This window comes from Triturus cristatus, chromosome 6, assembly GCF_964204655.1.
Source record: "Triturus cristatus chromosome 6, aTriCri1.1, whole genome shotgun sequence".
Classification (NCBI taxonomy): domain Eukaryota; kingdom Metazoa; phylum Chordata; class Amphibia; order Caudata; family Salamandridae; genus Triturus; species Triturus cristatus.
In genome coordinates, this window is record NC_140589.1 from 1,772,220,681 (window position 1) to 1,772,233,490 (window position 12,810).

The window sequence follows — 12,810 nt, forward strand, 5'->3', positions numbered from 1 at the left end:
TTGTAAGAGCTGGTAAATAGGTGAGAGAGCTTGTTATCTAAGCACCTTAAATGCCCGTGTTTGGAAATCCTCCAGGTTTGAGTTTCCCTTTTTGTGAGCTTTGGTGGAAGTGCTACATCAGAGCAATGTGGGAGGAGGGCAGAAGAGGTGTTTAGCTGTAGTTAGGGATTAATTTGTGATAAAAAAGTATGTGCAGGGACCCCAAAGTTTTATTGAAGAACAAGCCTGTGATGGGCCGAATGCCGGGGTTGAATGCCAGGGTTGCTGAATGCCAGATTTGATGAATGCCAGGGTTGCTGAATGCCAGGGTTGCTGAATGCCAGGATTGATGAATGCCAGGATTGCTGAATGCCAGGGTTGCTGAATGCCAAGGTTGCTGAATGCCAGTGTTGCCTAATGCCAGGTTTGCTGAATGCCAGGGTTGCTTTATGCAGTGTACCAAAACTGCGTAGTCTTGATTCCACCTCAGGCCTGGTACTTCCACCACTGTATACTTGTTTTTATGTCTCACTCTTGCAGGTTCATCCATCCATGCCACTCTTCTCTCTTCTCTTTGATTAAAAATGTATGGCTATCTAGACGGTTGGGTATCGCAAGATTTCATAGTACACACAACTTCAAATAATGGATAGATCTGATTGGCTTTGAGGATCTTTTCTCCTGTCGGCTATCTCGCAGGAGTGAGACACTCCAGTGAGTCCGGCGAGAGCACTTGATCTGATTGGCTGGCTGCAGCACAAACAGAAATGTTATGGTCGCCATTACAGGACCCAGCGAATTGGCCCCGTGTACAGAAAATAAAAAAATAATTAAGATATGAGGGGGCTGGGGAGGGATACTCTGACCCCCTAGCCCTTGTACGGGAGGACCATGAGGGAGTCCGCTACCTCGGGTCATATTTGAAAATAAATGTTTTTTAGGGAGCCGTAATCCTTACGGAGTCTCTCAGGAGCCAGGGGTGCTCTCTGTGCTCCTGAGAGAGTCTTGCAGAAACACAGGCGGACCTGCTGTCTCCCGAGAGACTCTTGCGAGAGTCCCACAGGATCGAGAAAATAATTTTCAAAAAGGTCCATGCACGGCAGGGTGGTTGAGCGCAGGGCTTGGGGATAGAGCAGGTCCTGTGGTCTATCCCACAATGGCACAGCCAAAAGCCATGCACGGTGGGGGATTGGCATAGTTGTGTACGGCAATGAAATCTTACTTTAAGTTAAATAAATGTAAACTTTACTGAAAAAAACAAAGGTTAAAGTGACGTTATAGTTAGGTATGATAATAATATCGTACTTTAGATTATAAAAAAATCTTTAGAATTTCACTGAAAAAAACAAAGATTAAAGTGATGTTATAGTTAGATGAAAATGTCAGTTAAAACGTAACATTTTAAACTAAAAAAACACAGAAATTCACCAGTTCTAGTTAAGTGAAGATACTATAACTCGCACCTTCGCCTTGAACTTCCTTTGACCTCACATATTACATTACTCATGAAATGTTCTTTGACATCATTGATGACATCACTGATGGCCTCTGAAATGATGTCATTGATGACAGCACCGTGCATGGAAGGGCGCCAGTTACAGTTAACTATACCTGGTCAATTTCAGTGTTTTATTTTTTTGTTTAAAATGTTACTTTTCTACTGACATTTTCACCTAACTATAACATCACTTGAACCTTTGTTTTTTTCAGTGAATATGTATATATGGTCAAGGTACATATGTGTGGAGTTAGGTATGGTAAAACTATACATACTTACCTGTTGATATTTTTGTCCTCAATGTTTTGGCTATGATATTAAAGTATAATGATATAGGGCCACTACCATGCCGTTTGGTGGAGGACAGCCAAATCCTGGTTGGGTGGGCTGTGCTGAGGCGGTCTCATGGTGGTGCAGCCTGCTAGCGTGAGAGGGCCGACTGCAAGTTCATGCACGGTGTGGCATTTATGCCACACTGTTCAGGAACTAGGGGTGCAAGTCCAGGGGGCACAACATGTGCGCACCTGCATGAATCCCCAGGAACAGCATGGGGGCCCTGTTAGGACACCCTTAGTTGCCTCTCCGCCATCCTTTTCATGGCGATGAAAAGGGCAGTGGTGGCATATTCCTGCTCCTGATCCCTGCGTGACCGCCACAGGATCATTGATCCGTGGCGGATGCAGCGATCCTGTAATGGTCCGACCGCCCAACTTGTAATACTGCGGGGGGCCCGCAGTGTGTCGGTGGTCGGACCACCACCGCTAGTACGGCGGTCCTTTGGACTGCGTACTCGTAATAAGGCCCATTGTCTATTTGATTTTCCGGGCCAACATCCTCTTCTGTCTGTAGACTTAAAGACTTCACAGTGTGCCTGAAAGCAGTAAGGTGTATTATGGCGTATTGCCGATAGAACATGTTATGGACATACACAATGGATGACAAAGGTCTACAAAATAAACTTCTGAAGAGTGTATTCAGTGACGTGGAAACACTTTGAAGGACAATAAATCAACATTTTTTTAAATCTGTATATTTGAGAAACCCACCTGAATGATTGGGTTCAGTCTCCAATAGTCCAATAGTCTAGTAATATGAACAATACTTAGATGGTCAACATGATACAGGTGCTACAATGTCATGTCGATAGCCAAGGCACTTGTTGTCTTTGCTGTGTTGTCTGACAACAGCCACCTACAGGTGAATGCTGTTCTTGAGTTTTTTAAGTTTACCTACTAGCAACAATTGTTCATGTTAGAGTGTCCACGACTACGTGATTGCTCGCTGTGACACCTCCTTGTGCAGTAAATCCACATAGGAGTTGTTTTCTGAGCTTCAATCTCCTAGTCTACAGTAATGTCTACTCGAGGCTTTAGCCTTTCCAATTGTGGCCATGTAGACATCTGTAGACGTAATGCAACTAAAGATGACAAACCTTCTAAATTTATAATAGTTGAGCAGAGGCTGGATTAGGAACATTATACAGAGAAAAATATGTGGCAATACATTTTCACTCATTGTGCTTTTTGTACGAGAAAAGTCCAATATCAGCTTCATTCTAATCTATTCTTTCCTGTAAGTAAAGAAACATTGATAGTAAATTTGGTGAATGGTGAAAGTTCTCCGTCTAACCCCCTTTTTGATAACAAGAAAGTTTGTGGAATCTTGCAGCCCATGGGTTAAGCAATGCAGCAAGAACCTGGACTTGGAGAGAAGTGACTCACTTTGCAGAGACCCAGGATGCATGTCAGACTTGCTCACCATTGAGTCCATTCAAGGATATTTGCATAGCTACTGCAGATGCACGCATTTGTTGGTGGACCGTTATGGAGGGCTGTGGAAATAGTCAACTGGGTTGGTCAATGGGTAGAGTCCGTCTACTGACAGCAGCACCGCAGTGATAAGGTGGGGTTTGATTTACTTCCATTATTGTTTTGTGAGGAAGGGGAGTCAGAGAGGCAGGGGAGTCTGTTCCAGAGCCTTGGTGTGGTTGTGTTCATTCTTTCTGCATCGTCGTCAGGCTCAACTGGGAGTTTCCTACCAAGAGCTCAAGGTGGAGGTAAAAAAACAGACATCAACATAATATGAATAGAAGAGATTTGAATGACGTGAACCCCTTAAATCAAATAAGTACACCTCACTGGGGTAGGATTTAGAAGTGGTCAAGATATGTCTCTGAGAAATATTTCATTAGCCAGTGTCTCATTGTCACTGCAATTTGTTCAGAACTTGTTTAGTTTCGACACATAAGCCTTCATGGTAACATTTGCTCTTCATAATGATAAACACACTCCAGACCTACAATATGCCCGTGCTCATATAGAGCTTATATGCACGGTCATATGCGCTTCGAACCAATGGAGAACAGACACCCGCAACCAATTGTTAAGCTATAAATGTTACAACACCCTTAAGGAAGCACAGCGCTGCTCAAATCATTCTTCACTTATATGATATTAATATCTAGTAATCAATGTGGAGGTATTAGATATTTTCTGAGGCTGGCAGCTTTAAAGGGGTCACCCAGTTGATCAGAATCGTGCTTCATCTATCCATCCCCAAATGTCTAACAATCACCCACAATATGTTTTTCCAGAATATTCATTAGTTTGGTGATGTCTGGCTACACTCGACTGTTGAAACTGTTGACACCTAGCATCACATTTTTGATATTTTGATTTTAGCTGTACTGCCAAATGTCTTGAACATATTTTCATCGTCCTTTCCTTTGATTTCTCTTTTCTCACTATCCTCCTTTCAGTTTGACAAATGGACAGATGCTCAGAGGCGAAGGATTCTAATGGACCTCTTTGACAGATGCTCAATGTCCCAGATGAAGTTCTGTTTCAAGCAGCTGCAAAGCAAAGTCCCATCTGAAGCGCTGGATTTCACAACCGTGCTCCCCAAAGTTTTATCTCTGTACATCTTCTCCTTCCTGGACCCTCGAAGCCTATGTCGATGTTCACAGGTAAATGGCATGTATGCATCCTGAATCCAGGTGGACTAGTCTGAGCGCACATCTCCATAGGTTTGCAATTTCTCTCTTTTCTGCTATGTCTTTCTCCAAGATCTTCTACATTGTAATAAGCACCCAGACAGCTTCTGTAGCCTTGCATTTTTTCAATACAACTGTGCTTTGCATCCTACTGTTGAATGCTGTAAATAAATCAGAAAAAAGGCATAGGAACTGAGCTAACCCCTGAAGATTGATCTGTGGTGTGTGGATCTACAACCAGGTCTTAAAAAAATGCTGACTCGCTCGTCTCCTTATTGTAAATGTAGCAATCCTTATATTATAGTTACACTGAGAATGGCTGCCTACACTTTCTTTCTTACCACGAGGGATGGGACCATACAAGTCATATCCGTCTCTCCTCTGTCTCCCCCTCCATGTCAACAGTCTTTACGCATTATGGTTTGTGGTCCTCAAGGATATGATAAAAGAAATGATCATAATCTAGATAGATCCAAAATGAGTAGACTTTTGAACGAAATGTGGCATTGTATTGTATTTGTATAGCACATTCATACCCCTTTCAAGGCCCGAGAGTGCTTTGTGGTTGATCATGTCGCGTATGGTCGAAAAATGTGCTCGAGTGGTGTTTATTGGTGTCACTTGTGAGGTGGGAGGTGTGCGCTGAACTTGTCACAATGGCATGTAATAGTAAATGATTTTAAGTTTACCACCAAAACGTGGGCAACTGTTTCATTGATAGATGTAAATATTTGCAGCAGTTCTTGAGATGAATATGTGACTGATAAAATTAATCATGTCCTTATGCCCAGGTGAGCTGGCACTGGAAGTACCTGACTGAGCTAGACCAGCTTTGGATGCCCAAATGTCTGCGCTTTGGATGGTACATCAACTTTTCGCCAACCCCGTACGAGCAGGGAATCTGGAAAAGGAATTACATAGAGATGGTTCTAGAGCTTCATGTTACCAGACCCAAGGTATGATGCCACAGGTACAAGGCTGAAGTTTGGAAACGGAAAGGTGCATATTTTAGTGAAGACAATCTATAACGTTTGTGCTCCTCATTTGGGAGGGACGTTCTTATGACCCTAGCTGTGTGTCCTAGCCTTAACGTTCATAACTTACCCAGAGTGACAGCGGCTCACCTCCCGGGCAAGAGGTAGCCAGGTTGGCGAGGCTGGTCATCTTCTCCTATTGGGTGGTGTGTCTCTGTCTGTTATGCACGTTCACCCTCGAGTGTATGCTGGACGGGCCATTTTGCCCCATGCCTTCCCATGAACTCTTTAGATAAGGGTGATGGCTGCATCTGTGACCGTAAACATTGATACTAAGCTCACGGTACCCAATCAGGGCACTAGGATAAAAATACTTACCTTTTTTTGGCGATTGGGGACTTTGGTAGTTTGGTTGCATTATCCAATTAGGATGAATGCATCCTTTACTAAGAGTGATGGATAGTGCAACTCTTCATGTACAGTGTCTGAAAACACACAAAATTGTTAAGATTTCTGTGAGGCTGTTCAGCAGCAGAATTAAAATAAGGCATATCAGGTATTATTTCAAGTACATAGATTGAAGATATTATTATTAACAACAATAATAATAATAATAATTATTAATAATAATAAATATACTAATTGTAATTGCTTATTTATTAGGGACATTATCCAGTATAAAGGAGTCTCTTCACAGTATAGAATTTGTGCAGGAATTGTCAGGTGCTGAGAACAGTTGAAAAAGAAAATATTGCAGTTAAACACTGTGCAAAATAAATATACAATATATAAACAGTACAATATAATTAGAGCATCAAAAACTGCAAAAGACAACAAGGTGTAATCATGGTGGCTTCCGTACATCGTCCGATGTATTGACAACATTCGTAGAGGAAACATGCCGAGAAGCAAACCAAGATAGGTATGTGGTGAGGGGAAGCCATAATAAATCTCTTTTGAGTGCAAGAGGGATAGGGGTAACATCGTTAGTGTCAATTCTATGATGGAAACACACAGCATTCCACCAAGCTTTAACTGTTACTTTATTGGCTTGTTTCCAATTGGAAGTGATTAAATGGAAGGCAATAGCTAGGAATAGATTGATCAAGTGAAAAGAAGATGGTGATTGGGGCCATTGAGAAGAGAGGGAACCCAGGAAAATGTTAGATAAGGAAAAGGGTATATTGACCTTAAAAACCTTACTTATTTGGGACCAGACAGAGTTCCAAAAATGAAGAATAGGAGGGCAATCAAATAACATATGTTTCAAATTAGCGGAAGGGGATCGACAGGACCAGCAGGTTGATGAAGTAGTGGAGGAAAAAGGAGCCAATTTCGCAGGAGAGAGCAGGAGACGGTGATAAATAAAATAAAGGATTTGAGTGGTGCTAGCGGCTCGTGAGGTTTTGTGAATTATAAGCCATAACCTGTCCCAGGTGGAGGTCGACCAGCATTGTAAAAGATCCTGTTCCCATGCCAACTCAGTCCTTGTTTTCTGCCGTTCAATATTAGATAACAGACATTTATAGATGGAAGATGCTGAGGGGGAGGAGTCTAATAAGGGGAAAAGTGAAGAGCATGATGGAGGAGGAGTAGAATTAGGAGGAAGAAGAAGGAGATATTGGTGGAGAGAGGGAAGTAAAAGATTATATTGAGATTTAAAAGCATTAGGAAGAGAGAATTGGCATTGGAGTGCGGGAAAAGATAAAGGGGATTGATTCTCCAAGAGTTGGGAAATCCAGACCAAACCTTTGGAATGCCAAGATTTCCAATAAAAGGAACGATTTTTGATTTGTAAAGATTTATTATGCAAGATGGGTTGTTGAGATAACAAAATGACAGAAGGATAGGAAGACGGTAGGAGAGGAGAAAGAGTTTACAAGTATGAGCACTAACAGAAAGTCGTGAAGAAGCAAAAGTTTGGGTAAAAGCGAGAATTTCTGAAAAGTCAAAAGGAGAGAGAAGAAGTTTTTCAAGGGTGAGCCACACTGGAGGGTAAGTAGATAAAGTGGGAGAAAGCCAGCAGGAGCCTTGTTTGAGGGAAAAAGCATAATGATAAGATTTAAAGTGAGGGAATTTAAGACCACCATGAAATTTATCCTTTCTTAGCATGGGCAAGGCTATGCGGGGTCGTTTATTGTTCCAAAGAAATTTCGCTAAGAGTGAATCAAGTTTCTTAAAGTAATATCCTGGAATATGTACAGGAATCATAGAGAGGGAGAAAAGAATTAAAGGAGAGAGCATCATCTTAATTTAATCCAATCTACCCCACCAAGAAAGGAAAAGGGGATGCCATTGGGTGATGGAGTCACTTAATGTTTTAGTGATAGTAGTAAAGTTCAGTTTAAAGTTTTCGAGATACTTGAGGAAAACCATAGGCCTAAGTATTTTATCTTAGAAGGTTGCCAGGAGAAGCCCGTATGAAGGAAAGAGTGTTTAAGACATAAAACATTCAGAGGTAAAACGTTGCATTTATCTCGATTAAGGCGATAACCAGACAGACAAGAGAAAATATCAACCTGGTGTAAGAAAGGAGGGAGAGAAATACCCAGTTAGAACAGTATAAAAGGATATCATCTGCATATACGGACATTTTCACTTGTTGAGGACCAAGTTGAAAATCAGAGATTTGAGTGTCCTGTCTAATTTTTGTAAGAAAAGGTTCCAGAGCTACAATAAACAGTAAGGGTGAAAGGGGGCATCCCTGTCGAACTCCTCTAAAAAGAGGGAAATATGGTGAGATCTTACTGTTAACAAAGATAGATGCTTTAGGGCCAGAATATAATAGGGAGATCAAGGAAATCAGTTTGGGGGGGAAACCAATCAATTTTAACGTAAAAAACATAAAATCCCAACCAATTCTATTGAATGCCTTCTCGGCGTCCAAAGCTATAGCAGCAAGGGGATAGTCTAGAGAAGAAGCCTTACTGAGAATGTTGAGAAAGACTCGAGAGTTATCAGAGGAGAGCCGTCCTTTAGCAAGGCCCGATTGTTCTGGTCCAATAAGGTCCGGGAGGATGGGGTCAATTCGTAACGCTAGAAGTTTTGCAAAAATCTTATAATCTGAGTTAACTAAGGAGATGGGGCGATAATTTTTGCACAAGGAGGGATCTTTGTTTTCTTTTGGGATTAAGCAGATCAAAGCTTCTTGAAAGGTTTCTTGTGAAGAACCTAAAGAAATAAAGGAGTTGAACAAAAGGAGAAGATGTGGAAGAAGAAGTTTAGAGAAATGTGCATAAAATTCAACAGTGAACCCATCAGGTCCAGGGGCCTTACCGCGACGTAATACGGAAATGGCATGGGTAATTTCAGCTAAAGAAATATCAGTTTCCAAGGAGGCAAAGTCAATATCATGAGAAGGTGGAGGAGTAAGAGATTGAAAACAAGAAGATAAATCTGCGTGGGTGGGTAGAGATTCGGGAGAATATAGATGCTTATAAAAGGAAACAAATTCATTTAAAATGTCCTCATCCTTAAAAAGTGAAGAACCATTAGAGCTGTGTAGCGACTCTATTTTTGTTCTATCTCGCCTTATTTTTAAGTAATTAGCTAAGAGCTTTCCCATCTTGTCTTGACACCCGTAATAGCGAGAGCTACTTTTTAAAAGAAAGGAGGAGGCGGCTTCTGTAGATAAGCGGTTAAAGGTAAGTTTGGCCTCAAGAAGATTTTGTAGGGAAAATTCAGAAGGTGTGTGGTAATAAGCATAATCCAATTGTTTAATTTTCGTGAGGAGGTGCGAGCTCTGTTTCTCAAGACCCTTTTTCTTTCGGGAGACAAAACTGATTATAAAGCCCCGAGCGGCGGCCTTAAAGGAATCCCAAACCAGTGTAGGAGAGGAGTCTGGAGACGAGTTAAGAACAAAAAACTCAGAGGCAAAGGAACTGAATTGGATGGAAAAATCAGGGTCCGTAAGCAAAGAATTATTAAAATGCCAACGACCAGCACCAGGGACAAAGGGGAGTAAGTCAAAGTCAACCCAAACTGGGGCATGATCTGATATTAGAATGGAACCTATCTCAGATTGGATAACATGTTGGGTAAAGGATTTACTTAAAAATAAATAGTCTATACGAGATTGGGAATGGTGGGAGGGTGAGTAATAATTGTATTCTCTAAAGTCAGAATGGCATAATCTCCAAATATCAACTAAAGATTTGCAGCGAATAGTGGAAGTGAACTGTGAGTGCATTTTCGTTTTGACAAATTTAACTGAGGAGTGCCTATCCAATATAGAATCATGAACCTGGTTGCAATCACCACCAAAAATAATGTAATCATCAGAAAATGTAAGCAATTTGTCAGAAATTGAAGTCCAAAATGATTTATCTACAGAGTCTGGACCATAAACATTAAAAATAACTAACGTTACCTTATCAATAAATAATCTAATAATGACCGAACAGCCCTCAGCATCAGTTTCTTGATGAACAACATAAACATGAAACTTTTTGTGACAGAGAATCGACACACCATTTTTCTTACCAAGGACCGGGGAAGAAAACACATTGCCTACCCAACATCTTTTAAGCTTGGAAGCTTCAGCATCAGACAAATGGGTTTCCTGGAGGACAGCAATGTCGGAGTGCAACTTACCTAAATGGGTTAGCACCCGTTGTCTCTTAATAGGGTTACCTAACCCTTTAACATTCCAAGTTGTAACATAAAAAGGAAAACAGAGATTAACAAGAAGCAAACAGTGTCATAGTCAATCTTAAAAGTGAAAAATAAGGGGGAGAGGAAAACAGTAAAGAGTAGGAAAGAGAGAAAAGAAAGAAATAGTATAAAGATATAAAGAGTCAAAGGGGAAATGAGAAGAAAGCAAAGAACAAAGAGACAGTTCAAGTCACACAATAATGCATAAAGAGAGAAATAACCGAAAAAGTGACGACTGAAACACATACCTAAAACACAGAACGATAAAGGGGGTGGCGACACCAGGAAGGTAGCGACAGAACCAGCAGAACTCCAATGAACTCCAGATGATCAGGGAAGAGACAACAGACGGGAGAGACCACATAGGAGTATACGACGAGAACAAATTGAACCTGCCATGGAAAAAACAGATAAGAGAGAGAAGAAAGAATAGAGCATCAAAATGCAAAAGGCGACAAAAAGGAATAAAACATCACAATGCAAGAAACAGCATATATAAAAAGAAAATCATACAGGCGAGTTAGAGTCCAATAAGTCAACAGAGAGAACAATTTAATACAAAATACGGCAAAAAACAAAAAAGGAAATTATGCAAACAGGAGACAATTAAATAGACCATCAAAGGTAAACAAATCAAGTGGGACGAGAAGTGTCCATGTCCATGGCTCTCTGTTGACGAAGGAATTCTTGCAAAACAAGCGGGTCATCGTATGTCGTAGTTTTATCACTCTATGTGACCTTGAAAATGCAGGGATAAATTAGTCCAAATCGAGTATTCATGGAGCGCAGTTGAGGACGGAGATCTGCTGTAACTTTGGCCACATCTTGAGAAAAATAGAGTCTGTGACCCTCCCAAAAAATGTGTTTTTTAGATTTAACTTCAGATAAAACATGCAGAAGATCAGTATATTGTAGGAAGAACATAATAACACCGCAAGGCTTCGTTGAAACTTTGGGACCCAGCCTGTGAGCTCTTTGAATATTAAGAAAAGAGATAGGTGACATATCCCAAAGTTTTGGTACAAAAGTCTGGAAAAAAGTGGTAGGATTAGAACCTTCAATATTTTCAGGAAGTCCGTAAATCCTAAGATTGTTTCGACGATTTCGGTTTTCCAAATCCTCGGTTTGCTTTTTGAGCAGGAAGTTTTCAGATTCCAGCACAGAGATACGTGAGCAAGAGGTCTGGAAGGAGTCAGTCTTTTGTTCAATCACAAGCACACGTGATTCCAGTGAAGACCATTTTTCATCCAGATGTTGCAGAGTTTTTTTAGTGTCCTCGGTGAAGGGTTTCAAGGCGCGGATTTCCTCGAGAATAATATCCATTGCGGGAGAGGAAGAACTCCCAGGAGAGGGAGGATCTTTTTTTTGTCCCCTTTGAGGAAACCGTTGGGAGTTTACTGGCAAAGTGTGACTTTGGAATAGCTCCTGTTGGAAGGTCAGGTTTATGAGGAGAAGCGTCTTCCATATCGTTATGAGCAGAGTCTGAGTCTGAGTGAATATAGGGTTTCAAAGGTTTAGAGGAGGAACTCAGTTTCAGGTTTTTCAATCTTCCCATGGGATAACGTTGCCAATGTTCACGAGAGTCACTACAAAACGTCAAATATCCTTCTGGGGAAGTGACGTGACAGAGGAAGACAAACCAAAAAGCGTAGAAAAGCAAAATAACACGTTGCAGCATGTTACGTCCACTACATTGAGGGATTGGCTGAAATTTGTAGGAGGATGTGCCATTTGCAAGAAGAGTGAGGAGTCTTTAAACACTCAGAGCTCCAAGAGGCAACGAGGCGTAGAGGTAAAGTTTATGAGAAAGTCCTGACCCTCTCAGGGAGAGCACACAATGAAGTAACCATTCAAAAGTAGTTGGTCAGTGAGAAAGGAGAGCGCTCCAGAAGATGAAAAATAGGAGGAAATGGTAGAGGTGCCCATAAAAAGAGGAGAAACATGCCAAAAGCAAAGACAAAATAGAAAAAATACCAAAAAATACCTGGGGGAGTGGGAGGGTCACAAAATGGCGTCTAAATGTATGAATGGGACCTCAAAGATGCAATGATGCAAAGGTGGTCAGAGAAATGTGAAGACTGGGGTTGAGCACAACGAAGGAAGAAAAAACTGTAGGTTAAAAAAAAAAGCAGTGCCAAAAATTGATGAGGAGGCATGCCTGACTCTTATAGAACGAACGTGGGTGAAGGCAGCATCGCTTTCGAAATGGCGGACGTTTTGAGGAAAACGGCCGCGATGCGAAAATGCGCTCAAAATTGAAAAAAACAGCAGCAAATGCGGGCGAAAGTGTAGCACAGTAGTTTATGAGCACGCAGACCTATATGAAGGACGAAATGGAGGTCTCCTTCCGTCAGGGAGACGTTATTATCGGAGCTGCGGTGCGGAGCCTCGGGATCACGCCGCCAAATGAGCTTCTTTTCTTAATATGAATTTTGACATCTATTCAATAAAAAACCCTTCTACACCTGATTATAAAAGATCCAGTGCATAATACAAAAGTTTTTGAATTGTATTCTTTTTAGTACAGGGAGCCAATAAATGTATTTTAATCGGCCTGAGGAATGCTAATTTTTCAGGTTGGCTAGCATTATCACAGCGTATTTTGGATGCTCTGCAAGTGTTTCATCAAACATACGAAAGGGGAGGGGATGGGAGGATGCTTGCAAAATGTCTAACCACTGGAAATCCCTCGGGGTAGCATTCCAACCCATCGT

General features: G+C 41.3%; 1 protein-coding gene across 6 annotated transcripts in view; it reads left to right on the forward strand.

The window, feature by feature from the left end:
• Positions 1–12,810, forward strand: part of FBXO16 (F-box protein 16) — a 355,765-nt gene that overhangs the window by 132,799 nt on the left and 210,156 nt on the right. For all 6 annotated transcript variants that reach the window (XM_085613061.1, XM_085613060.1, XM_085613063.1 and 3 more), the window contains 2 exons: positions 4,236–4,442; positions 5,261–5,425. In XM_085613061.1, coding sequence (XP_085469187.1) covers positions 4,236–4,442; positions 5,261–5,425 — 372 coding nt within the window. The remainder of the gene's footprint in view (positions 1–4,235; positions 4,443–5,260; positions 5,426–12,810) is intronic.